At 41.9% G+C, this 25775-nt stretch overlaps 3 protein-coding genes across 7 annotated transcripts; 1 reads left to right on the plus strand and 2 right to left on the minus strand.

Annotated features, from left to right (window-relative positions):
- Window positions 1-178: 178 nt before the first annotated feature.
- Window positions 179-14317, minus strand: crtc2 (CREB regulated transcription coactivator 2). 3 transcript variants are annotated; one of them, XM_041883467.2, is made up of 14 exons: window positions 13693-14316; window positions 9074-9175; window positions 8813-8926; window positions 5341-5402; window positions 5179-5247; window positions 5008-5096; window positions 4763-4836; window positions 4580-4629; window positions 4268-4479; window positions 3716-4167; window positions 2670-3602; window positions 1717-1803; window positions 1430-1586; window positions 179-942 (listed from the first exon to the last, which is right to left on the minus strand). In XM_041883467.2, exons 1-14 carry the CDS (start codon window positions 13864-13866, stop codon window positions 761-763), a joined length of 2757 nt encoding a protein of 918 aa, XP_041739401.2. In that variant the 5' UTR covers window positions 13867-14316; the 3' UTR covers window positions 179-760. The 3 variants fall into 3 exon arrangements, 2 of the variants coding, with proteins under 2 accessions (XP_041739401.2, XP_041739400.2); XM_041883466.2 differs by having other exon boundaries at window positions 3695-4167; XR_006001761.2 differs by lacking the exons at window positions 179-942; window positions 1430-1586 and adding an exon at window positions 1969-2108 and having other exon boundaries at window positions 1718-1803; window positions 3695-4167; window positions 13693-14317.
- A 2457-nt stretch (window positions 14318-16774) lies between these two features.
- On the plus strand, window positions 16775-21019 carry LOC121571788 (protein JTB). Of its 3 annotated transcripts, none has more exons than XM_041883469.1 (6): window positions 16775-17019; window positions 17951-18115; window positions 18204-18244; window positions 18599-18684; window positions 19208-19287; window positions 19704-21019. In XM_041883469.1, exons 2-6 carry the CDS (start codon window positions 18018-18020, stop codon window positions 19858-19860), a joined length of 462 nt encoding a protein of 153 aa, XP_041739403.1. In that variant the 5' UTR covers window positions 16775-17019; window positions 17951-18017; the 3' UTR covers window positions 19861-21019. The 3 variants fall into 3 exon arrangements, with proteins under 3 accessions (XP_041739403.1, XP_041739407.1, XP_041739405.1); XM_041883473.1 differs by having other exon boundaries at window positions 19211-19287; XM_041883471.1 differs by having other exon boundaries at window positions 16775-16934.
- A 3265-nt stretch (window positions 21020-24284) lies between these two features.
- Window positions 24285-25775, minus strand: si:ch211-191i18.4 (uncharacterized protein LOC799350 homolog). The gene is made up of 3 exons (XM_045222352.1): window positions 25412-25775; window positions 25102-25227; window positions 24285-24732 (listed from the first exon to the last, which is right to left on the minus strand). The coding sequence occupies exons 1-3, from the start codon at window positions 25541-25543 to the stop codon at window positions 24619-24621; spliced, it is 372 nt and encodes a 123-aa protein (XP_045078287.1). The 5' UTR covers window positions 25544-25775; the 3' UTR covers window positions 24285-24618.

Raw genomic sequence — 25775 nt, forward strand, 5'->3', positions numbered from 1 at the left:
AAATGCAAAATTTAATGCAAAAACACCAGTACCTGAAATATTATTATGCAAGCATTTAATACACAAGTCATATTAATTAGTTTTTTGATTAAACTATCCCTTTAAATTAAGTGAATTGTAATGTAATGGTCTCAATCCCCATACAATTGTATTTTTCTTGAAGAAATGGACTGGCAAGTTATTTCCTGCTCTCATTTTATTTTTCTTGTAAAACAATGTCTGGTACACAATGTCATTACAGAAATGTCATAAGATGTTTACAAAAAGCAACAAGGACCTCTAAATATAACTGGTTTCTTGGCCACATCTTTTAAATACACAATATCGTTTATATTGTTTAGATATGTTTTACTTTTCATCTCTACTAGAGTGAAAAGGCAGGCTATTCATTATATTACAAAAATCCATATCAATACAAAAATATATATTTTGTTATACAAGTGAAAAGGCAGGCTTTACATATCTGATCTCATTATTCAACTACATTTACACTAAGGTGCAGGGGATGCCAGCTCTTGGGGTGCATTTTTCCATTGCAGGCAAGCATTAAATTACAACTAAAAAAAAAGTGCAGTCAGCTAACTGAGGCAGTCAATGAAATAACATCTGAATGTCCAAACAAATTATGTCCAGCAGTGAGAGATCCCGAGACAGATAGTTGGCTGTAATTTATCTACAACTGACATTGCTGCCATCAGACTATACCAAGACAGCCATCTTAGTTGAAAGTAGTGTTCCTGGATACATCCAACTCCCCAGGTCACCTAAGTAGGTTAGAGCAGTGTCCTTTCACAGTGTCCTCGACCATGTCTCCACCTGCCAGTATGTTAAGCTCCTCCAGGTCTAGGGGATCGATCTGAAGGGGGTTATGCAGGGTGAAGGTGTCTGCATCAAATCCCAGCATGGGCAGAACACCAGAGAAATCATCATAAGATGCTTTGTCTGTTAAGTGGGAAACAAAGACAAAGTGGATAAGAGAGAAAGAGTGAGGCCGGGATTCAATCCGATTGTGGGTTATAGGCATTGTGGCTTTTAAAGTCAATGTTCTCGTTCACGGATATCCCATTCACGGTAAACGCTGCATGACGGCTTAATCAGAAATTGCTTTTAAAAGCCGCCATCGGATTGAATCCCGGCCAAACTTTTAAAATAGACAACATAAGCTTTAAAGGTTACAATTGCAGTGCAACAAAGATTTTAAACATGTTTATGTTTCAATTACCAGGTCCAACATTTCAGGGATTATTATTTACTTATTTAGGGTGTAGTTTAATCCAGACAGTTTTTAAGTCCATTAGTTGGTATTGAGTAACAACTATCTGGATGAATCAAAAGCGACCTGTGTAAGCCGAAAATAAGGTAATATCCATCTCTAATATCTGCTGCAAGCAATTAAAAAGTGCAAGAGGGGGGAGAGAGTGGGTCCTACCCATCATAAGGTTGTTATGACAGTCCACACTGGTTTGGTTCTGGCAGTGGAGGGATATGTGAGGACCCTGGTTCCCACAGTAAACCCCTCCATCTTTCACCTCCACAGACTGAGGCCCAGAATCTCCCCAGAGAGGCTCCTTACTGAGCTGTTCCAGCTGGGCAGAGGTGTGGACAACCAGACAAGATTAGAGACAGTTAGATTAAAAATATGCACAGTGAGTGAATCAACAGGTAAAATAGAGTTGTCCTTTCAATACTGTTAGATTATTTACAGTTTTAGGCTACCTGCTGGGAGAGTGCCTGAGTCTGGCTGGGTGTGAGGTGTAGGCCCATGTAGGACTCATGCTGTAAATGGTTCCGTATGGAAGAGTCCTGAGAGACCAGAAAGGGGGTGAGTGTACCATTAATATTAATAGGGCTGCACAATTCATCTTAATTCACATCGAAATCACAATATTGACATGTGCAATATCCATATCGCATGCAATATTTTGAAATGCATCTGAGCCACGTGTAACGTCTGTTTTGATAGTTTACTCTTTTTTCTCCTCTTGTGGCTGCTTCCCACACAAGAAGCCCGCCACGTCACTGAATCAGCGCAGTTCCTCCTCTCTGTTAGTCACTATACAGATGTAGGATCTTCATTTGAACCAGTTTGCTACAGCAGGAAAGTAATCCTGCAGCAACAGGAAATGTGGATTATAATTAATGGACATTTTTATAGGGGTTGATACATTCTTCGTAAGGGAAAATCAAGTCTGAAATTTCAAAGTGAAAATTACAAAATTCAGATGCCTTTTTAAACCTCAAATACACTACAAGTTTAAAATCTCCTGCAACAGGGTGATCAAATTAAGATCCTACATCTGTAAGTTTGCATGCGGTTCAGTTAGGTCAAATGCAGTCAACCGATTGTTCCAAACAAGAACGATGCTGCTTTCCACTTTGTTTCTACATTCTATTCCAACAGTTCACCCAAGTGTCGATTTATATCGCACGTCAAATCGCAATATCGTAGACATTTTTTTGGGGGGGCCCATATCGTGCAGCCCTACATTACCATACCTTTCTGACAGACCAAACATCAAATGGTGTCTTACTGACCCTAAACATAGCCTACATCACAGAAAAAACAAAGAGGCTGATAAAAGTGCAAAATATACACAGACACTAGCCAAAATCAACTCGAACTAGTGAAAATAGACAACATAATATGCAACAGATGGGGTTATTCTCACATTGTAGAGGCCCGGATTGTTGTCCATTAAGGAGTTCATCTGTGAGGAGATTTTGGTCGACTCAATCTGGTCCTTCTGACCTTGCACCTTCTGATGAGCCCAGCTCCTTCCCTGGGCTTGGGTCTGATGCTTACGAGTCATCTGCATCGTTGGTACTTTTCGTGGGTTTGACATGTTCTGTCCATTCAAGTCAAGGCTCTGAGCTGGCGGGTACGCACACTTGGGATGCCACTGATGTTGCTCATGCTGCTGCTGGTGGTAGGGTTGAACCTGCTGGAGCTGATGTTGCATCTCATCTTGTCGAAGTGCTTGGTTTTGCTGAGGTTGTCTTTGGTACGCTTGTTGTTGATACTGTTGCTGGTGTGGGTGTTGCTGGTGTTGTTGCCTTTGCTTCTCTTGCTGTTGCTGTGGAAGGTTTTGGTACACTTGTTTCTGTTGTTTTTGCTGTTGTTGTCTTTGATGTTGTTCCTCTTGTGATTGATGTAGGTGTTGTTGCTGTGGATTCTCACACTGGTTTGACCCTCTTTGATGTTGCGGTTTTATGTCCAGGTTCTGACCTTCTGTTTGGACATGCTGGATCTGGCATTGATATAGTTGATTTGGGTGTTGGTACGGTTGTCGATGGTGATATTGCAGTTGTTGGAGATTGTGTGTCTGTGGGAGCTGTTGCTGTGGGTGTTGTTGGTCTTGTTGTTGTTGCTGCTGCTGATGTGCACCTTGTTGTTGATGCCTGGATTTCTCTTGGTGTAGTGGTGTTTTTTTCAGTTCCTGGCTGGGTTGCTGCTGCCCCTCTGTCAGAGAATGCTGCTGCTGTGGCAGACCTCCATGCATGGGCTGCTGAGCTGCTGGAGGTCCCTCGTGTTGAGGTTGGCAGTGATGATACCCTGGTGGCCTTGACTCCTGTGGTAATTGGTTGGTGTTCAGGAGAACTCCCTTGGAATTGAAATAAGAGCAATACATCAAACAATGTCTTAATATGGAGTTCTATGAAATCATCTTACTAACAAAACAATGACGTCACTTACATTCCAGTTTGTTTGAGATACCTGAGTTATAGAAGATAACTTTGGAGACCCAACAGGTGAAAACTGTTTAGATTGGAGCCAGCGAGACTCTCCACCAGTGGGAACGACCAGTGGGCTGAGGGGAGTCTGCCTTCTTGACGAAGGCACCTGCGTCTGGCTAGTTGGACGTGGGGAGCAGGATAGGGACGAGGAGGAGCAAGTGCGAGATCCGCCAATCCCACTGCTGTAGCTACAGTGGCTAGTTGCACATTGCAGGGATAGGCCGCTTAGGGAAGAGCTGCTGAGGAAGGACTGGAGGGATTGGTTGCTAGGGGATGACTGCAGGGAAGAGTTGCTGAGTGACAAGTTCAAGGAGGTGGAGTTTAGAGAGCTGGAAAGGGAGTGGCTGCGGAGAGAGGATTGGATATTGGGGTTGCTGTGGAAGGATTGGAGCAATGGGTTACTGTACGAGCCTTGGAGAGACAACGACAAACCTGAGAACACAAGGAAAGAAATGGACACCATCATCACCATATGAACAAACCTAAACCGATACCAACATACACTAAGAACTTGGCACACAGACTAACACACCTGGCAAAGGAAATTCATCATCCCTGGCTCCAAGGTGAGAGGGAGTTCCAGGTAGGTGGTCAGTGCTGCAGGCAGTGGGTTTGTGTGAGTCCACGCCTACTGGCTGGGGGGAGGGGAGGTGCAGGCTGGAGAGGTTGGGCAAGGAGCCACTCGCATTGAGAGGGGAAGGGACATTGAGAGCACTGAACTGCTGATCTGGTGAGGACAGGATGCTGGAGAAACCGCAAGAGAGAAGGATAGGAGAAAAGGAGGTGGTTCAATCAGGGGTTTACTTTCTTTTAGACAATATCCATTTGGAAAAGAAGAACATACTTTATACCAGGGACTTTACGCGATTTGATTCCAGTGGGAAGTGCAGGAAGCTAAGATGAGACAAACAATTAGCAAGGATACATCAATGAGAAAAATAGTCATGCATCTGCTAGAGCAAATAGTGCAATACTGAACCCATTCGCATAGGACATAGTGGATGGTTATATTGGCAAGAAATTATACCTTTTTGGTATTCCTTAATGATTTTCCCTCTTCTAGGACATTCTCCTCAATTGGAGGCACTGGATATGGAAAAACTGAGGTGACAGAGAGGAAACCATCAGGTGCAAAAATGAATAGATGAATACATGGCAAAGGAAAGAAAACTCACTTTCAAGAGGCATTTGCAAGAATTACCTAAGGAATAATACTGAAATACTGAACACAATACTATGACTATTTCAATACAACTGGCATTGTGGATTTACCCCTGTGCCTGTTCCGTGAGGTTAAAGCCTGCTGGTCCCCTGTGTGGGTGTTCCTCATACTGGTGTGCAGGGCCGAGTCTGAGTTAGTTCTGGGGAGGAGAGCACACATTTCAGAGGGGAAAGCAAGAGTGTAGAAGAACAGTAGAGAAACACCACGGGTACATTGCTCACCTATTAAGTGCTGTGAAGGGATGGTGCATCAGGTGGCTTTTGTCCACTGGAGAGCTGCTAGACAAGTTCCTATTTGGGTGACAGAATCAGGCAGAATATGTATTAGGATGTTTAAGTGCAAGTGAACCAAATGTATAAGTTTGGATTGCGCCCGACCCTTACCTTCTCCAGCTGGGTTCAAGTGGTGGAGACAGGTGAACTGAGCAGTAGGGGGAGTTGTCAGTCTGTGAGGGAGTGTTAAGGCTAAACAGCGTGCCCTTAGAAAAACCTAGGCATAGGTCTAATGTTGGCAAACAATGGTACACAAAGTTGACAGGGCATTGCCTGTGTACAGCGTGGCTGTGTACATGATTAATACCCTCTGCTACTTAAGTGGATCAACAGTTAAAAAGGTCCAATGCAGCCGTTTTTATTTCAATATAAAATCATTTCTGGGTGATTGTTTTCAATTAAAATGGTCAGAAAGTAACAAAAATAGCTTCTTAGCAAAGAGCAATTTCTCAAGCAAGAATTCTACTAGGACTGTCTGGGAGTGGTCTGAGTGGGGAGGGGAAAACTAGCTGTTATTGGCAGAGAGGTTTGGAACTGTCTTTGTTATTGGTGGTCTATTAACTGGCCTGGTGACATTAACTGATGTCACCAGGCCGGCCAAATCTCCATCCCACCAAAAGAGGATGATATTTCAGGCACTCTTTTCAAAGTCTTCCACTAAAATCATATATCATTTTTAATCTCTCTCTCTCTCTCTCTCTCTCCCTCTCTCTCTCTCACACACACAGTACCAGTCGAAAGTTTGGACACACCTACTCATTCAAGGGTTTTTCTTTATTTTTACTATTTTCTACATTGTAGAATAATAGTGATGACATCAAAACTATTAAATAACATACGGAATCATGTAGTAACCAAAAAAAGTCTTAAATGAAAATATATTTGAGATTCTTCAAATAGCCACCCTTTGCCTTTATGACAGCTTTGCACACTCCTGGCATTCCCTCAACCAGCTTCACCTGGAATGCTTTTCCAACAGTCTTGAAGGAGTTCCCACGTATGCTGAGCACTTGTTGGCTGCTTTTCCTTCACTCTGCCGTCTGACTCATCCCAAATCATCTCAATTGGGTTGAAGTCGGGGGATTGTGGAGGCCAAGAGTGTGCAAAGCTGTCATCAAGGCAAAGGGTGGCTATTTGAAGAATCTCAAATATAAAATATATTTTGATTTGTTTAACACTTTTTTTGGTTACTACATGATTCCATGTGTGTTATTTCATAGTTTTGATGTCTTTACTATTATTCTACAATGCAAAAAAATAAAAATAAAAACCTTGAATGAGTAGGTGTCCAAACTTTTGACTGGTAGTATATATATATATACAGTGGGGAAAAAATGTATTTAGTCAGCCACCAATTGTGCAAGTTCTCCCACTTAAAAAGATGAGAGAGGCCTGTAATTTTCATCATAGGTACACGTCAACTATGACAGACAAATTGAGAAGAAACAAATCCAGAGAATCACATTGTAGGATTTTTTATGAATTTACTTGCAAATGATGGTGGAAAATAAGTATTTGGTCACCTACAAACAAGCAAGATTTCTGGCTCTCACAGACCTGTAACTTCTTCTTTAAGAGGCTCCTCTGTCTTCCACTCGTTACCTTTATTAATGGCACCTGTTTGAACTTGTTATCAGTATAAAAGACACCTGTCCACAACCTCAAACAGTCACACTCCAAACTCCACTATGGCCAAGACCAAAGAGCTGTCAAAGGACACCAGAAACAAAATTGTAGAACTGCACCAGGCTGGGAAGACTGAATCTGCAATAGGTAAGCAGCTTGGTTTGAAGAAATCAACTGTGGGAGCAATTATTAGGAAATGGAAGACATACAAGACCACTGATAATCTCCCTCGATCTGGGGCTCCACGCAAGATCTCACCCCGTGGGGTCAAAATGATCACAAGAACGGTGAGCAAAAATCCCAGAACCACACGGGGGGACCTAGTGAATGACCTGCAGAGAGCTGGGACCAAAGTAACAAAGCCTACCATCAGTAACACACTATGCCGCCAGGGACTCAAATCCTGCAGTGCCAGACGTGTCCCCCTGCTTAAGCCAGTACATGTCCAGGCCCGTCTGAAGTTTGCTAGAGTGCATTTGGATGATCCATAAGAGGATTGGGAGAATGTCATATGGTCAGATGAAACCAAAATAGAACTTTTTGGTAAAAACTCAACTCGTCGTGTTTGGAGGGCAAAGAATGCTGAGTTGCATCCAAAGAACACCATACCTACTGTGAAGCATGGGGGTGGAAACATCATGCTTTGGGGCTGTTTTTCTGCAAAGGGACCAGGACGACTGATCCGTGTAAAGAAAAGAATGAATGGGGCCATGTATCGTGAGATTTTGAGTGAAAACCTCCTTCCATCAGCAAGGGCATTGAAGATGAAACGTGGCTGGGTCTTTCAGCATGACAATGATCCCAAACACACCGCCCGGGCAACGAAGGAGTGGCTTTGTAAGAAGCATTTCAAGGTCCTGGAGTGGCCTAGCCAGTCTCCAGATCTCAACCCCATAGAAAATCTTTGGAGGGAGTTGAAAGTCTGTGTTGCCCAGCGACAGCCCCAAAACATCACTGCTCTAGAGGAGATCTGCATGGAGGAATGGGCCAAAATACCAGCAACAGTGTGTGAAAACCTTGTGAAGACTTACAGAAAACGTTTGACCTGTGTCATTGCCAACAAAGGGTATATAACAAAGTATTGAGAAACTTTTGTTATTGACCAAATACTTATTTTCCACCATCATTTGCAAATAAATTAATTAAAAATCCTACAATGTGATTTTCTGGATTTTTCCCCCTCATTTTGTCTGTCATAGTTGACGTGTACCTATGATGAAAATTACAGGCCTCTCTCATCTTTTTAAGTGGGAGAACTTGCACAATTGGTGGCTGACTAAATACTTTTTTTCCCCACTGTACACACACATATATATATATATATACACACACACACACATTTGCAAAAATGTCTAAAAACCTGTTTTCACTTTGTCATTATGGGGTATTGTGTGTAGATTGATGAGGAAAAAAATTAATTTAAACAATTTTAGAATAAGGCTGTAACGTAACAAAATGTGGAAAAAGTGAAGGGGTCTGAATACACTATACAGGAAAATCAAGTTTTTGACTGCACTGGGCCTTAGACAGTAGTGTGGCATTTGACCCCGGGAACGCTTTTACACACAATAGTTGTTTGGTCATCTCGCCATACAGACAATAGGAAGTAGGCTACTATGGATGTAAAGCAAGAGTTCGCCACTTTATTGCAATATAGTGGTGAACTATTGCTTTACATCCACTGTTATGGTCGTCCACCATGCACTTCAGATATCTGGAGGAAGACCATAAATATTGTGTGCTTAGTTTACTACAGTTGCAAATGGCTAACGTTAGCATTGACCATTAGAAACCCTTGCCCTAAAAGCATCTGTTTGTGCTTTAGCCCTGCATATATTAACTTCAAGGCATGGGAGCCACTAAGCAATACAGACGTTACACTAGCAGTGACCTCGCTTCACTTTGTCACTTTAAGTGACCCATCACTGGCTGCCCTTTGACTGAGCATAAAGGATACATTTCTCCTGTTTGGCCTGACCGGGAAATTGAGCCGCCCCTCTCCTTGTGCCCTCTCTGCCATTGGGTGAAGTCTTGTAGGGCAGCCATTGTCTGGACTACATGGGAGTTGACCCTAACAGAGTCAGACAGATAAAGGGTTCATTTGACTTTCAGTATCCTGCATCGTATAACCATTGCTATAGCCCGTATGTAAGTAGGCTAATAAATAGAAATGTAGTTCTAAGTAGTAGGTCATGAAATTATAAGTAATAACTCTCACCTGTACACCTGAAGTGCTTCTCCCAAGCTGGTTGACATTGGGAAGGGAGCCTCCATAATAGGTGCCCAGGCTTCTTGCCTGCCGCACTCTCTGGACCTGAATCTGAGACCAGGAAAGAGTGGGGGTATAAATAAAAACAACAACTAGTTTAATTTAGTTGATTATCAGAAAAAGCAAATGCCATTTACAGTCAGTGCTATAATAGTCTCACTTGTAGAATAGAATTCCTGGTAAATGTCAAACTCAGACAAAGTATATTCCATATATAGTGACACTATAAGAGTGAGTCAAGGCGACTGTTGGCTCGATCTCGGAAAGAATACCCTCCGACTGCCAACCCTTGGCATGAACATGGGAATCAGATACTGCAGGAGAAAGACTCTTGCATACTTTAAAAGTCAATGTGTAATAAACCACGAGTATAGCTGGCTACAATCTCCCACATGTACTGTATTTTAAGGAAAGTGTTGCATGGTGGTTAGGTGAGAAAAAATAAGAAACCCGCACACTGCTCTTGCTAGTATCACTTCCCTTTATTAAGCTTTAAGTATCGGCCTCAAGGCCTTCATCAGAGCTTTTGTGAGTGTTTTTAATTTGCACCCTTATGTAGACATTGCTCCACCCAAATCCATTCAATGCATCGAATGGGGTTGGAGTATAAGGAAAACAAGCATATGTTACCAAATATAACAATGTGCATTTCATAAGTATTCTAATAATTCGAATAAAGTGTGTACATAAAACGTATTACACAAGACTGAAACCACAATGAGGACATCGACATATCAAGTAAGTTTTCATAAATCATTGGGTACAGTACAAGAAAAAAACGTCGGACTAATCTGAAGTGGAAGCATTAACTCATGTTCACATTTACAACATAACATGAATGGACATTTCATTATTAAAACCGTTTGGGTATAATGTCTAGCGGGTGAAAATCCCAAAACATTCTCTTTTGCTCAGAGTATTATTTATATCACCTCCCCGGTCTGATATCTTGACTTTCTCTATGCCACAAACTCTAAAAAGGTAGAAATATAATGTTTTTGGTCATTAAAATGATAATCCCTGTCGTTTCTCCTGATTGAACTTTTATGTTCATTAATTCTCTGTTTGAGAGATTTTACCTACATAACACAGCCCACGTGGACATTTGATCATATAGATAACATGGTGGTGGTGGAGCATGTAATAATGTCATTTATTTGGAACTGTTTTCCTGTATGTGGGTGGCAGAAATATTCACACTTCATCATATTGTTGCACTGTGTGCAACCTCTGCATTTATAGATACCATTCGGAAGATGGCGTAAAAGAGCCTGGCTCATTTTCTTTTGTGGCTGGCAGTTGGCATGGACCAATTTGTCGCGTACATTGCGACCTCTCCTATATACAATAAGTGGTGGGTTCTTATACTCAGCATCTCCGCTGCATTTTCTAGATAGTCCTCTGTGGAGTAGCATATACGGCGCAGTCTGAAAAACGGGCTTCTTGGAAGTCCTCTTTTTAATGGCTCAGGGTGGAAGATGTCCCCCTGAAAGAGTATTTCTGTCCGTTTTCTGTACAGAGTTGTAAACAGGGTTCCATTTGATTTCCCAATCCACATATCGAGGTAACGAACATGTTTAGTGTCACATTCCATAGTGAATTTGAGATTGGGGTCAATGTCATTGAGTAATGCCATAAAGTCTGACAGCTCTTCTCCCGTTCCTCCCCATATGCAAAAAAATGTGTCCATATCGATACCACTTCAGGATTTTATTCAAAAATAGATTTTCATTTTAATTGTTAACAAAACATTCTTCAAAATGATCCACATAAAGGTTAGCATAGCTTGGAGCGAATGTGGAGCCCATCGATGTTCCATTAGTTTGGAAGTAGTATTCATCATCATACCGGAAATAGTTATACGTCAAAACATATTCAGCCAGCTCTAGAATACAGTTTGTTGGTGGGTATTTGTTAGTATCTCGGTCTCTCGAATAGTGAGCTAGGGCTACCAGCCTCCCCGTATGGGGAATTCAGGTATATAGACTCTCGACATCTAATGTGACCAAAATACAGTATTTTGTTAATCCCGTTATTGGTGAGATTTTATTTATGAAGTCTATAGAGTCTTTCACATATGATGGCAATGCTTGCACATGAGATTTAATAAAATAGTCTACAAAGTTTGACAATGGCTCCAGCATTGAGCCTATTCCTGCAACCACTGGTCTGCCTGAATAATTGCCTTGTGTTTTAGGTTTGTGTAATTTAAGAAAAATGTACAGGCATGGACATATGTCACATTTGCAGCAAAGGTATTCATATTCAGGTTTTGAGATAAGGTTGTTTAATAGGGCTTGCTTCAGATTAGAGCTAATATCCCTTTGGAACACCTGTGTGGGATCAACACTCCGTTTTCTATAGAAACGTTCATTACTGAGTTGTCTCAGAATCTCTTCTTTGTATTTTTCATAGTCTAAAACGACCACAGCTCCCCCCTTGTCTGCAGGTTTGATAACCAAAGATGAATCTTTCATTAGTTCATTGAGTGCCTGTTCTTCTGTCCTGGGGAGGTTCTTCTGAATATGGTTTGTTTTTCTTTTATATACAGACATGGCTTCTTGTTCGACTAACCTACAATAGGTTTTAATCGAGGAGTTGTTAACCATAAGACAGAATTTGCTTTTGGGCGTAAAATAGGTAACAGTTCTTTGTTGGGTTTCTAGGCCAGAAACGGTGTTTTAGGAAAACACGTGTTTATGTTTAATCTTGCGAAATAATTTAAACAGATCTGCTTTCGTATGAAATGGTTTGTCTGTACATGTAGGTACAAAAGAGAGGCCCTTGGATAAGACTGAGACTTGTGCATCAGTGAGCTCTTTTGGTGAGGTAACATGACTTGAGACCTTATGAATTCGGGTATTAATGATATGCAAAGTGTGGGCTATGTAAGCAGTCAAAGCGCTACCATAAACAAGTGCCGTGAGGTCTAGCCTCCTCCGTTTCAAGCCAAAGCATGGGGCTGCACCTCATTTCACCTGACACCAGAGACCTACCGTAATCAATACGATACTAGGCTAGCTATAAGATGGACGGTGCGCTCTATAATGCAGAATAGGGAAACTCAAACTTGTGCACTTTACACATAGTTTCAAACATATATTTATTACACCCCTGTAGGGCTGACCCCATTTAGTCAGCAGGTCGACCGAAACTTCTTTAGTCGAGCAGTAGCAAAAAAATTAAATAATAATAATAATAATGGTGTACAAGACACCTGTCTGATTCGCGCCAGTCTGAGTGGACTAATCCATTGTGGAGGCCGTGGGGATGGCACAGTCCATCACTCTAAGACGTGTTACTGAAATTGTATATGGTTATATTACATAAGATCAACGGTGCAACACTAATACAAATATGATTTTTTAACGAACGCGCTTTCCCACATTGGATAGTGGTCGCTGTCTGCGGTTCTGAAACATCAGTGCGCTGTTGAATTGGCGCCTTTTCCTAGACCATGTTGTTATGTGCATAATAGCAAAGTTAACCAGCATATTGGTGTTGAGAACACTATCGAGCTGTAGGCCAAAGAGCGCATCCTGTTTAGTCTTAATACCATAACTTAATTAGGCCTAATACCATAACTTACTTGGGGGGGGGGACTGCTGATGCATTTAGCCAACACTACAAGAAACATACAAGGTCCAATTCCTCATTAAGCCTTGTATGTTTCTTGTAGTGTTGTCTACAACAGTGGTTCCCAACCCTTTTGGGTTATTGTACCACCAACTGAATTTTACTCTGTCCGGAGTGCCCCTGAAGTACCCCCTCATGTGCATTTTACCAGTAAGTCTATGGTCTCATGAGTCTTCAATGGATTGGTCAAAATAACAGACGACTCTCAGTCTATCAATATTTTTTTTAGTCAGGGACAGCCCTACACCCCTGGCAAAAAGCTGGAGTCAAATGCACAGAAGGCAATTACATTACAAAACGATAACATAAAGCATAAGGTGAGGTTGTAGCACTCCAACTGTGTAGTGGGACACTGACACTGACACTCACATAAAAATAGAATAGTAATTATATTTCCTATGGACACAATAACAAATCAGGGCCCCCCTAGCCTAATAGACACCCCCATAAATAGCAACGTGGGGGCATAACTCATAAGCGTTAACATATGCACATTGGTCAAGCCCACTACGCAGGCTACCCCAAGAGTGCAATTTGTAATTCTAGCCTTGGGAGGTTGTGGGCAGCCTGCACTCCATGCAGCTATATGGCAAATCAACAGGTGTTATAAGCATAAATGTGGTATAAGTCAACATAAAGCATATATTATGTTTAAAGGTTATATTACAGTAAGAGTGTTTTAAAGTTAAATTATGTCGACACTTTGGATTAAACTGAGATTTGTCAACCGGTGTTTTAGCGGTGAAAGTCTATATAGTGCAAAATTGAGCGCGCGGAATATGGCGTGGAATTTATTGCGCCTCTGAAAAGTGAAAACAAAGTGCTCTGACTGTCGGGTGGTCAACATTACTGACGTTTGAATATTTTTGACAGCTTTATGGCGTCTCCTGTTTTATCAACACGAAGCTCGTAGGCCTGTCCTCTTGACTCACCCTGGTGGAAGTGATGTCCATCATAACCTCCTGGAAGGCTGCGGTGTCCTCAGCTTGTCGCTGGGTGAGAAGTGCTATCTTCTCGCTAAACTTTCGCGGATTGCAGGACCCAGAACTAGAGCCTGGCCTCTGGCCAATCCCACAGCACCCGTTGCCTGTACCTGCCAGAAACATAACTGACCACAACTAGTGTACAGTTAACTAGACACAAGCCTCCGGAGAGAAGTTGCATCCCGTGACGGACCACGTTATGCACGTCGTTTCGAAACGCATTGTGGGATATGTTGTTATTTAATCGAAGAGGGAGGCGTGTAAACTAAAAAATTCAACTACAACACCCATGCTTAGTTTTTTCATTACCGTCAAAAACAACTTTGTGGATGTGGGATGTCGTTTTGAGTGTTGTAATTACATTACAGAGTGCCTGTTTGCAGTTTCTCACATGTTGACATTTCTAAAACAAATTAATTATTGCTAATGTATTATAGGTTTATATATAAACCTCACCATAGAACAACCAACCAGGTATAATTGTATTATAGAAGTGTGTATCAAACCAAATCAAATTTGATTGGTCACATACATGTGTTTTGCAGATGTTATTGCGGGTGTAGCGAAATGCTTGTGTTTCTAGCTATGACAGTGCAGTAATATCTAACAAGTAATATCTAACAATTTCACAACATATACCCAATACACACAAATCAAAGCAAAGCAATGGAATTAAGAATATATAAATAAATATATGAACGAGCAATGTCAGAGCGGCATAGACTAAGATACAGTAGAATAGTATAGAATACAGTATATACATATGAGATGAGTAATGCAAGATATGTAACATTATTAAAGTGACTAGTGTTCCATTTATTAAAGTGGCCAGTGATTTCTAATCTATGTATATAGGCAGCTGCCTCTAATGTGTTAGTGAAGGCTATTTAACAGCCTGATGGCCTTGAGATCGAAGCTGTTTTTCAGTCTCTCGGTCCCAGCTTTGATGCACCTGTACTGACCTCGCCTTCTGGATGATAGCGGGGTGAACATGTAGTGGCTCGGGTGGTTGTTGTCCTTGATTGTCTTTTTGGCCTTCCTGTGACATCGGGTGCTCTAGGTGTCCTGGAGGGCTGGTAGTTTCCCCCCAGTGATGCGTTGGGCAGACTGCACCACCCTCTGGAGAGCCCTGCGGGTACTATGGTGTTGAATGCTGAGCTATAGTCAATGAACAGCATTCTTACATATTCCTCTTGTCCAGATGGGATAGGGCCGTGCGCAGTGTGATGGCGATTGCATCGTCTGTGGATCTATTGGGGCGGTAAGCAAATTGAAATGGGTCTAGGGTGGCAGGTAAGGTAGAGGTGATATGATCCTTGACTAGTCTCTTAAAGCACTTCATGATGACATAAGTGAGTACTACGGGGCGATAGTCATTTAGTTCAGTTACCTTTGCTTTCTTGGGAACAGGGACAATGGTGGCCATCTTGAAGCATGTGGGGACAGCAGACTGGGATAGGGAGAGATTGAATATGTCCGTAAACACACCAGCCAACTGGTCTGCGCATGCTCTGAGGACGCAGCTAGGGATGCCATCTGGGCCGGCAGCCTTGCGAGGGTTAACACGCTTAAATGTCTTATCTACAATTGTTTATGAATAGACACAGCCATGGTCTAACAGTATATATACTGTAATAAAAGTATTGGGGATACATATTGGGGACACAGTGTACTTGTATCCCCAATAACCTCCTGTACCCGCCTATATATCAAATCAAATCAATTTTTATTGGTCACATACACATATTTAGAAGATGTTATTGCGGGTATAGCGAAATGCTAGTCAGGTATTGGGGGCATGCATTGGCTACGGTCATTGTCAGAGCACCTTACCGATCACTGCACCTGTACACAGCCCTTCTGAAATTAGCCCACTCAACTACCTCATCCCCATATTGTTATTTATTTTGCTCATTTGCACCCCAGTATCTCTATTTGCACACCATCTCTTGCACATCTATCATTCCAGTGTTAATACTAATTGTAATTATTTTGCACTATGGCCTATTTATTGCCTTACCTCCATAACTTGCTACATTTGCACACACTGTATATATATTTTCTGTGGTATTTTTGACTTTATGTTTTGTTTTACCCCATATGTAACTCTGTGTTGTTGTTTTTATCGCACTGCTTTGCTTTATCTTGGCCAGGTCGCAGTAAATGAGAACTTGTTCTCAACTGGCTTACCTGGTTAAATAAAGGTGAAATAAATAAGACAATAAAATAAAAAAACTGGAAATTAAGTAGGCCTAGATTTGTTCTGACATCAACAAATATCAGGTTAGATACTATAGAGCCGTATTATACATAAAACCAATGTAAGCCCAAAAGATACCTTTGAACGAAAGTGTAATAGAGTAGTAGGTCAACATGATATGAAACAAAAAATATGTTTTATTTTACCTTTATTTAACTAGGCAAGTCAGTTAAGAACAAATTCTTATTTACGGTGACCGCCTACACCGGCCAAAACCGGACGACGCCCTATGCGACTCCCAATCATGGCTGGTTGCGATACAGCCTGCAAAATTGAACCAGGTGGTCTGTAGTGACGCCTCAAGCACTGAGATGCAGTGCCTTAGACCGCTGCGCCACTCGGGAGCAATAGGGAGGACCTGGGACCAGTGAGCTACGATTTTGTTGAATTATAAGGATTTTTATTGGATGGGGTGGAGTCCTGCTGTGTTATCCGTATGTTGTGAGCAGTTCAATGCACTATTCCCAGAACCAGGTAGAATATAGACAAAATAGGGCATGGTGGATTGATCTCCTATCAGCAGCATCCGGGCAGACCGGGTCCCTGGTCATTTCAGTTATCCAGACTCAAAGCAACATCATTTGGCATTTAAATTGGTGTACAGTTCTGTCAGTAACAACAGACCTAGACACACGTTATTTCCCCCGAACAGATAGGTTTAACACTTGGGGTTGTTAACAAATTACAGGTCTGCCAGAGTTTGCGTTCAAGACAAGCGCTAGGCGGCGCTGTCGCTAATGACACCGGCGCAACCAGTGTGCAACGCATTTGATGACGTACGTATTCATTAACGTTTACAACATGACTCAAAATGGCTGTGCACTTTTCCACTAAACTGTTACTGTTTTGGGGGGTTTTGTACTAAAAGGCTATTCGGGAACTGAAAGAAAGCAGCAAAATCACACACATTCTTTGTTAGACATCTATTAAGGTTTGCTTTTCAACGAATAATATCTTAATCTAACGTTACATTCTTTTGGTCGATTCTGTCAGCATGCTAATTAGAAGCGATTCTGGTGAGTATGCTAACTCTAGTCATCTTCTCATTATGTTAGCTAGTATACCTAAACCGATAGGCTAACGAGACTAGCTACTGTACTGGGAACAAAATAGCCAGCTGTTAATCATGTTGCTTTGTATGTAATGTAGCTAACTTGCTAGCTAGTTAGTGCCTAAACCAAGTTATGATAGTGCTACGTTCCTAACTTGCTATTATGAAATGATTAGTGGCACGATGTCAAGCTAACCTATTACCTAAGTAAGTTATCTTAACTAGCTAACAGTTAGCTAGTTAAGTTCGTTAACTTCGCTTTAGAACTGTTGCCAGCTGTTCACTAGTTAGTTAGCAACTACACTCTCTAAAAGCGACCCGCGTTATCTGCTTTGTTCATATGCTTAGGCAGCAATGACCTAATATCGCTGTAATGGAAAGATGAGATCAAGGTTAAAGTCCGGTTGACTGGTGAAAGGTTTGCTGCATTGTCTCATTCACTGATGAGTGAACAGAGAGAAATGGCTGGATAAACCACGCCTGGCCAATGTATTCATCATGATGTCAGTTACAGATATTTAGCTAGTTAATACCTTGTTCAGCAGACCCTGCCCACATAGGTAGCTGTCCACAGGCAACCTACGGCGTATCTGTTGGGGGAGGTAGTTTAAAAGACTGGTAGACAGCGTATGCGGTCCAGCTCTAGGCTAGGGAGGAAGACACAGTTGAACTTGAACCAGCATGCTTCAATTGGACATGTAATGCGATTAACAGTGGCAACTAGATAAGCTTCTTTGACCTCTATTAAACAGTGTCTTAGTGGTTGCTAATTATAAATGGGCTAAATTGATGTTTGGTTGTTGAACATGGGCATCCCCCCTTGCCAATGTTTCAGTCTCTTATTCGTGTAGTGCTCATTTGATTGTGTGACACGTTTCAACCATTTTGGACCATAGAGAATCATTCCACTATGACAAGCTTCGGGCCTTGGTTGTAATTGTGGCGCACACCACACGCACCTGCATGGGGAGGATGGAGAGCGATTGCAGAATCCCCATTTCGTGCTTGAGGCCCAGAGTCCTGGCCTTGCATGCACTCTTCTGGGTTTTGGTGTCTCTCAGGTGAGTGTACTGGTGTTATACTTCTTGCTGATAATGCTTTATGCTCTGCATTGCTTCAGAGCTTAACCTTCATTACTGTCTCTTTCAGAGTGTTTGGTGCAGCTCTGCTGAGTGAGGAGAAGACCACAGGTGCTATATTTTTTTGTATCTGTATTGGATAAGAATGAGTTGGAGAACTTGAGTACAGGATTGATGTGGTGCTGCAAACACAAATGCCAGTGACCGCTCATACATAGTTCGTATAGCAAGTTAGCAACACATTTCACAGAGAAGCACATGTTTGTGTGTGGGGCTGATATGGATATCTACTATTTGCAACATTTAGCAATGTTCCAGTAGATGCTCCAGTTTACTTCACTCCTGTCAGGGGTATAAAAAAAAAGGTGTGCCACTGGTCATGTCATTCAGCATCATTTCTGTCAGAACTATTCCCAGTCCTTTTCAGATACTGATTCAAGGCATTGTGTTTCGCCTGTGTTCTAGTGGCCAGGCCTGTAACCACCCCCTGTTGGCAAATGGAGGAGTTTGTGGTTGCGGTGGAATGCTCCCGGTGCAACACCTTCCAGTCGGTGAGATCTCTCTTTGTCCATCTCCCTCCCCACACTTCTCCTTACATTTCCTTTCTTCCACCAATAGTTCTCTGTTTAATAGACAGGTTATTATTGGGAGATATGAATATCTCTCCTTTAAAGATATGTGCAGTATATTCAATGTATGCCATTAATGTAGGCATGATTTATGCTACCTCACAGTCCAAATGGTTGCTTATGACGGTGGACTTCAAGCTGCAACAAGCCCTTTTAACTGTAAGCTGTAGAGCTTACTGGGATACTCTTATCTGATCTAAAGTAGGCAGGTTTAAGCTAGCCCAGTGAAGAGAAAAACACTGTCTGATATTGTAACCTGGTTTAGGATGCTTCCAAGCCAAAACACAAACCCTGTTCGACTTGTATATCCAGTGTAAACCCATTGAATTTCCTTGCACCTTCCACCAACACATCACTGTCATGAAAACATTGTTTTCTGTGTCTGATGCATCATTTTCGACAGTTGGTAGACTAGGAGCCCTTAACCATCCTGTCCTCTCTCTAGAAGTCGTGGGCAGCATGTATTCAGACGGGATACGTGGAGAGGATCAACTGCACCAAGTCTAATAAAGACGAGTACAAGAGGTGAGTCCCCACACCTACAGCTGCTATTGACATTTCGTTATGATCTTGGGATCCTTGCTGTGATGCCGAGCTGTCTCTTGATTTGACAGGTTGGATCCACATCTTCTGTGAATTGGATGTAATTAACCAGAGTAAATAGATGACTAATCTTTTTTTTTTTTTACTCTGAAGCGCTTTTTCATTATTTTTTTAGTCATTTAGGAGATGCTCTTATCCAGAGCGACTTACAGTTAGTGAGTGCATACATTATTTTTTCATAATAGATTACAGGAGACAAACTCAAATGTTTAGACTACTACACAGACATATTTCTAAGGTTGAATAAAGATGTGTTTGTGATTTTGTTTTTACATATCATAAAAACGATTCTGTCAAGCTTTCCATAATTAATCCGCTTGTTTCCCTTCTGCTTTTAGCTGCCGCTCTACCCTGATGGAGGAACACCTTTTCTGGAAGTTTGAGGGAGCCATGTTGGGCCTCACCATACTGTTCGCACTCATAGTGGTCGCTAGGCAACGTTCGCTGGACCGGCTTGCCTCCGAGAAAGTCCGCCGGCAGATCGAGTCCATCTAGCACAGTACACCAGAGTGAAGAGACTAGTAGAACTCACCATGGTGGCTCATCTCAACATTTCAAACTGTTAAGAATTACCACAGCCACCAAATTTCAACGGCATGGGGGTCTGGAGAACGTTATGTCCGACAATGGGCCAGACTTACTGGACTTAATTAAATGTTGGCGTTGAAGAAATTAGGCCTGACAGTAACAAACTTATAATATCAAGATTGACAGTGAAACTCCAGCCCTAATTTTAACCTGCCAAAGCACAAATGATGAACAGTGTCTGGCATTTGTCAATGGAATGAATATCCCTAAAAGGAATGGCTCTTCTGAGCAGGCAACTTGCAGTACTTTGATCTAGACAAAGTCTGTGAAAGTGATGAACTGACTGCATTGTAAGTAGCAGACAACTGATGGATTAGTTCAAGTCACATACATGTTTCTTTGATGCCATTTAAAAAAGTATATTGAAGCCTGTGTTGAATATACAGAATTGTCTGACAAATGCCAGAGAAGTTTCTGGCATATGTTTCTGTTCTCTGAGAGAACCAATAATCTCATCTAGTGTCAAATGCCCTGTCTGACTTGGAAACATGGACTAATAACTAGGTCTGTGACTCAAGTGGATCTAGAATCTGTCTTATAGGAGGATGGGTGTTGCACAGTGTTACTGTGTACTGTTTTATGAGTTTCGTGCTGTTTTCACCGCCGTGGGTTTCATATTTTGAAGGTTCAGTATTGGTGTTCTGGCAAAAGTCTACAATCACTAGATTGTGAAAGGCGAAGTCTTGTGTGTTTGGAGAGTTCAGGCATGGTTCTAAATGCAAACACTGACATTTGCCTGTTAGAGATTTTGATAGGGTATATAGTGTTATCCAATATACACGAACGACACACTGCACATCTTTTTTCTGCTTTCATTCATTTAAAAACTTTGTTGGATTTCCACTGATGGAGACTGTCACTTTTTTCGATTCCCCTAGTAGGCTCCTAGTAACGTTGGTCTATGAGCTCAGTGATTGCCAGTATTTTCATGATTTTATCAAGGTTTTACATTTCAACTGTAAATAATGTATTTTTAGGAAATATGTCAGATGTGTTTTCCAGCCTCAGCAGCTCACAAAGAGATGAGAATTCTGCAAGAATAAATGGAAAATCGGAAAACACTTAATCTGGGTTTTTGTTGTAATTAAATAGGGTAACACTTGACACCCAGCGTCATAACACCTTATGACACAGTCATAACAGCTGACAACCTGTCATTATATGGTCATAACACTGTCATGACCCATTTATTTACACTTGTGACATATTGCGTTATTTTATGGCTGGTTATGACACCTACATAAGTGTCAACCCACTTTTATTCAAATGCTTTTTTCCCTGCCAAGAATTTTCCTTCCGTTTGAAAGTGTGTTTCTTAAGTCATGATATTTTAAATAACTTGCAGATAATACACTTTGACACTGTCATGAAGCATTATGACCATCCTGTGTCACTTGGACTAAGAAAGTGCACTATGAGACTGTCAAGAAGCATTATGACCATCCTGTGTCACTTTACTTGGACTAAGAAAATACACTTTATGACACTCAAGAAGCATTTATGACCATCATAATCATATACACCAGCAGGGGTGGAAAAAGTGCTAAATTGTCATACTTGAGTAAAATTAAATATGCCGTAATAAAAAATTACTCAAGTAGATGTCACCCAGTAAAATACTACTTGAGTAAAAGTTTAAAAATATCTGGTTTTAAATGTACTTAAGTACAGTGGTGGAAAAATTACAACATTTTCATACTTGACTAAAAGTATAAAGTAAGAGTAAATGCTATACATCAAATTACTCATATTAAGCAAACGTCACCATTTCCCCCCCCCACCCCCTTTTTTTCTTTACAGACAGACAGGCACATTCCAACACTCAGACCATTTACAAATGCAGTATTTGTGTTTAGTGAGTCCGCCAGATCAGAGGCAGTAGGTATGGCAACGTGTTATATTGATAGGTGCGTGAATTGGACCATAAATCTGTCCTGCCTGAGCATTCAAAATGTAATGAGTACTTTTTGGTTTCAGGTAAAATGTATGGGAGTAAAAAGTGCACATTTTCTTTAGGAATGTAGTGGAGTAAAAGTTGTCAAAAATATACAGTGCCTTCGGAAAGTATTCAGACCCCTTGACTTCTTCCACATTTTGTTATGTTACAGCCCTATTCTAAAATGGATTAAATAAATACAAAATCCTCAAAAATCTACACACAATACCCCATAATGACAAAAAGCAAATAGGTTTTTAGATTTTTTTGCGAATGTATTACAAATAAAAAACAGAAATACCTTATTTACATACAGTACCAGTACAAAGTTTGGACACACCCACTCATTCCAGAGTTTTTCTTTATTTTTACTATTCTCTACATTGTAGAATAATAGTGAAAACATCAAAACTATGAAATAACACATGGAATCATGTAGTAACCAAAAAAGTGTTAAACAAATCAAAATATATTTTATATTTGAGATTCTTCAAATAGCCACCCTTTGCCTTGATGACAGCTTTGCACACTTGGCATTCTCTCGAAGGAATTGTCCGTAGTGCTCCAAGACAGGATTGTGTCGAGGCACAGATCTAGGGAATTTCTGTAGCATTGAAGGTCCCCAAGAACACAGTGGCCTCCATCATTCTTAAATGGAAGAAGTTTGGAACCACCAAGACTGTTCCTAGAGCTGGCCGACCGGCCAAACTGAGCAATCAGGGGAGAAGTGCCTTGGTCAGGGAGGTGACCAAGAATCCGATGGTCACTCTGACAGAGCTCCAGAGTTCCTCTGTGAAGATGTGAGGACCTTCCAGAAGGACAACCATCTCTGCAGCACTTCACCAATCAGGCCTTTATGGTAGAGTGGCCAAACGGAAGCCACTCCTCAGTAAGGCAAATGACAGCCCGCTTGGAATTTGCCAAAAGGCACCTAAAGGACTCTCAGACCATGAGAAACAAGATTCTCTGGTCTGATGAAACCAAGATTAAACTCTTTGGCCTGAATGCCAAGCTTCACGTCTAGAGGAAACCTGGCACCATCCCTACGATGAAGCATGGTGGTGGCAGCATCATGCTGTGGGGATGTTTTTCAGTGGCAGGGACTGGTAGACTAGTCAGGATCGAGGGAAAGATGAACGGAGAGATCCTTGATGAAAACCTGCTCCAGAGTGCTCAGGACCTCAGACTGGGGCGAAGGTTCACCTTCCAACAGTATAACGACCCTAAGCACACAGCCAAGACAACGCAGGAGTGGCTTCGGGATAAGTCTCTGAATGTCCTTGAGTGGCCCAGCCAGAGCCCGGACTTGAACCCGATCGAACATCTCTGGAGAAACCTGAAATAGCTGTGCAGAGACGCTACCCATCCAACCTGACAGAGCTTGAGAGGATCTTCCTAGAGCTGGCCGCCTGGCCAATCTGAGCAATCGGGGGAGAAGGGCCTTGGTCAGGGAGGTGACCAAGAACCCGATGGTCACTCTGACAGAGCTCCAGAGTTCCTCTGTGGAGATGGGAGAACCTTCCAGAAGGACAACCATCTCTGCAGCACTCCACCAATCAGGCCTTTATGGTAGAGTGGCCAGACGGAAGCCACTCCTCAGTAAAAGGCACATGGCAGCCCGTTTGAAGTTTGCCAAAAGGCACCTAAAGACTCAGACCATGAGAAACAAGATTCTCTGGTCTGATGAAACCAAGATTGAACTCTTTGGCCTGAATGCCAAGCGTCACGTCTGGTGGATACCTGGCACCATCCTTACGGTGAAGCAATGTGGTGGCAGCATCATGCTGTGGATATGTTTTTTAGCGGCAGGGACTGGGAGACTAGTCGGGATCGAGGCAAAGTACAGAGAGATCCTTGATGAAAACCTGCTCCAGAGCGCTCAGGACGTCAGACTGGGGCAAAGGTTCACCTTCCAACAGGACAACGACCGTAAGCACACAACCAAGACAACGCAGGAGTGGCTTCGGGACAAGTCTCTGAATGTCCTTGAGTGGCACAGCCAGAGCCCGGACTTGAACCCGATCGAACATCTCTGGAGAGACCTGAAAATAGCTGTGCAGCAACGCTCCCCATCCAACCTGACAAAGCTTGAGAGGATCTGCAGAGAAGAATGGGAGAAACTCCCCAAATAAAGGTGTGCCAAGCTTGTAGCGTCATACCCAAGAAGACTCCATGCTGTAATCGCTGACAAAGGTGCTTCAACAAAGTACTGAGTAAAGGGTCTGAATACTTATGTAAGGTAGGTGCATGTCTGACATCAGTGTGTGCGCAATTACAATGATAATTTAATATGGTCAATTTCAGAAAATGTTATATAACATAAACATACTGTTGACAAGTAGGCTATGGTGTTTTGCCCTGTGTGGTATGTTTTGTGGGTTTTGACACTTATGTGTCATGACAGTGTTATGACCATATTATGACAGGTTGTCAGCTGTTATGACATGGTTATGATGTGTCATAACTTGTTATGATGCTGGGTGTAAATTGTTACCTTAAATAGGGCCACTTTTCAGAGATAAGAGACAACACAAGTTGAACATAAAATATGAAAAATAAGCTTCCCAGAGTCAACTTGGACTACTGTATTCTTATCAAAAGACACTATTTGTGACGTACTGGGAAGTGTTCAATGTATTTTTCTCTTGAAAATGTACATTTATTTAGTAATCAATACAGTTTGAGGGGAGACAAACAGCACAACTGACAAAGGCAATCTAGATTGAGCTCTACAGACTCCTCAGAAAGAAGTATTTACACTTTGATGCTCTTGGACAGCGGCAAATGTGGCCATGTTGAATTCCTTCTTTGACCGAACAGTACTTGCCCACGTTGGAATTGCACTGAAAGGGAAAAGTACATGACAAAGTTGATTCCATTGTTGATTTGTGTGTGCTACATTGTACCGATGCCAAACAAAGGCACTGTGAAGTTGGTGGTGGTTTCCAAGTTACCACTAGATGTCGCACTAGTGCCACAATCAAACTGAAGACTAACTAGAGCAACTTGGGGCCCTACTCAATCAAAGCTGGTAGTCCTCACTGGGTTTTGATTGGGCCCATGGTTTACTAAATTAGGAAAAGGGACATGGGTAGGCTACTAAAAACAAGTTGTCCAACTGCATTTTTGACAAAACAGCTCAACAGAAAAGCAGCTCTAGGAAGCATAAAAGATAGGGTGAAGCCTGTGGTTAGTTACAGCCAATAATGTACCAGAATTGTGATTCTCCTTCTGCGTAGACGTTGACATACTCCAGGAAGGCGGTTGAACTTATTTCTCAAAACGGAGGAAGCCATTTCCCTCTGAAGGTGTCCCTTATCATGGACAGGGACACCCAACTAGAATAGAAGAGTGAAAATTAGTTGGCTATATTGGGGACGAAACCATAGGCCTAATCATCATAGTCAACTTACCATTAAACAATTATGTTCACTAGACTGAATTGATTCATAGAATAAAGTTAGCCTTATATCAAACGACTATGCTGTTTAAATCATAGCCAGGATATCTAACCAAACTCACCTGTTTTTGGTCGCGTGAGTCTCGCATTTCCAACAACGGAACGTCTGGTAATCTTGCCTCTACTCCGACAGACAGAAAGTGCACACATAGAACACAACACATTAGCAGAAACAGCACCGTGACATTCGTCATAGCGTGATTACCACTAAATTGTCAGAGTGACGCTGCTGATCTGTATACACTACGCCGCCTTGTGATTTACAACGCGCGAGAGCTCTCCAAGGTACTGAGCGCATTTCAGGTCAACTAGTTGGTCGTTTGACTCCGTTGTCCACAAACAATATTTTGTCTCGACGTCGATAGCAGACACTATAGCGGAGCCTCTTTAAGCACCCTGCCCAATGTGAGCAAACACTCTCCTCAA

This window comes from Coregonus clupeaformis, chromosome 8, assembly GCF_020615455.1.
Source record: "Coregonus clupeaformis isolate EN_2021a chromosome 8, ASM2061545v1, whole genome shotgun sequence".
NCBI lineage: Eukaryota > Metazoa > Chordata > Actinopteri > Salmoniformes > Salmonidae > Coregonus > Coregonus clupeaformis.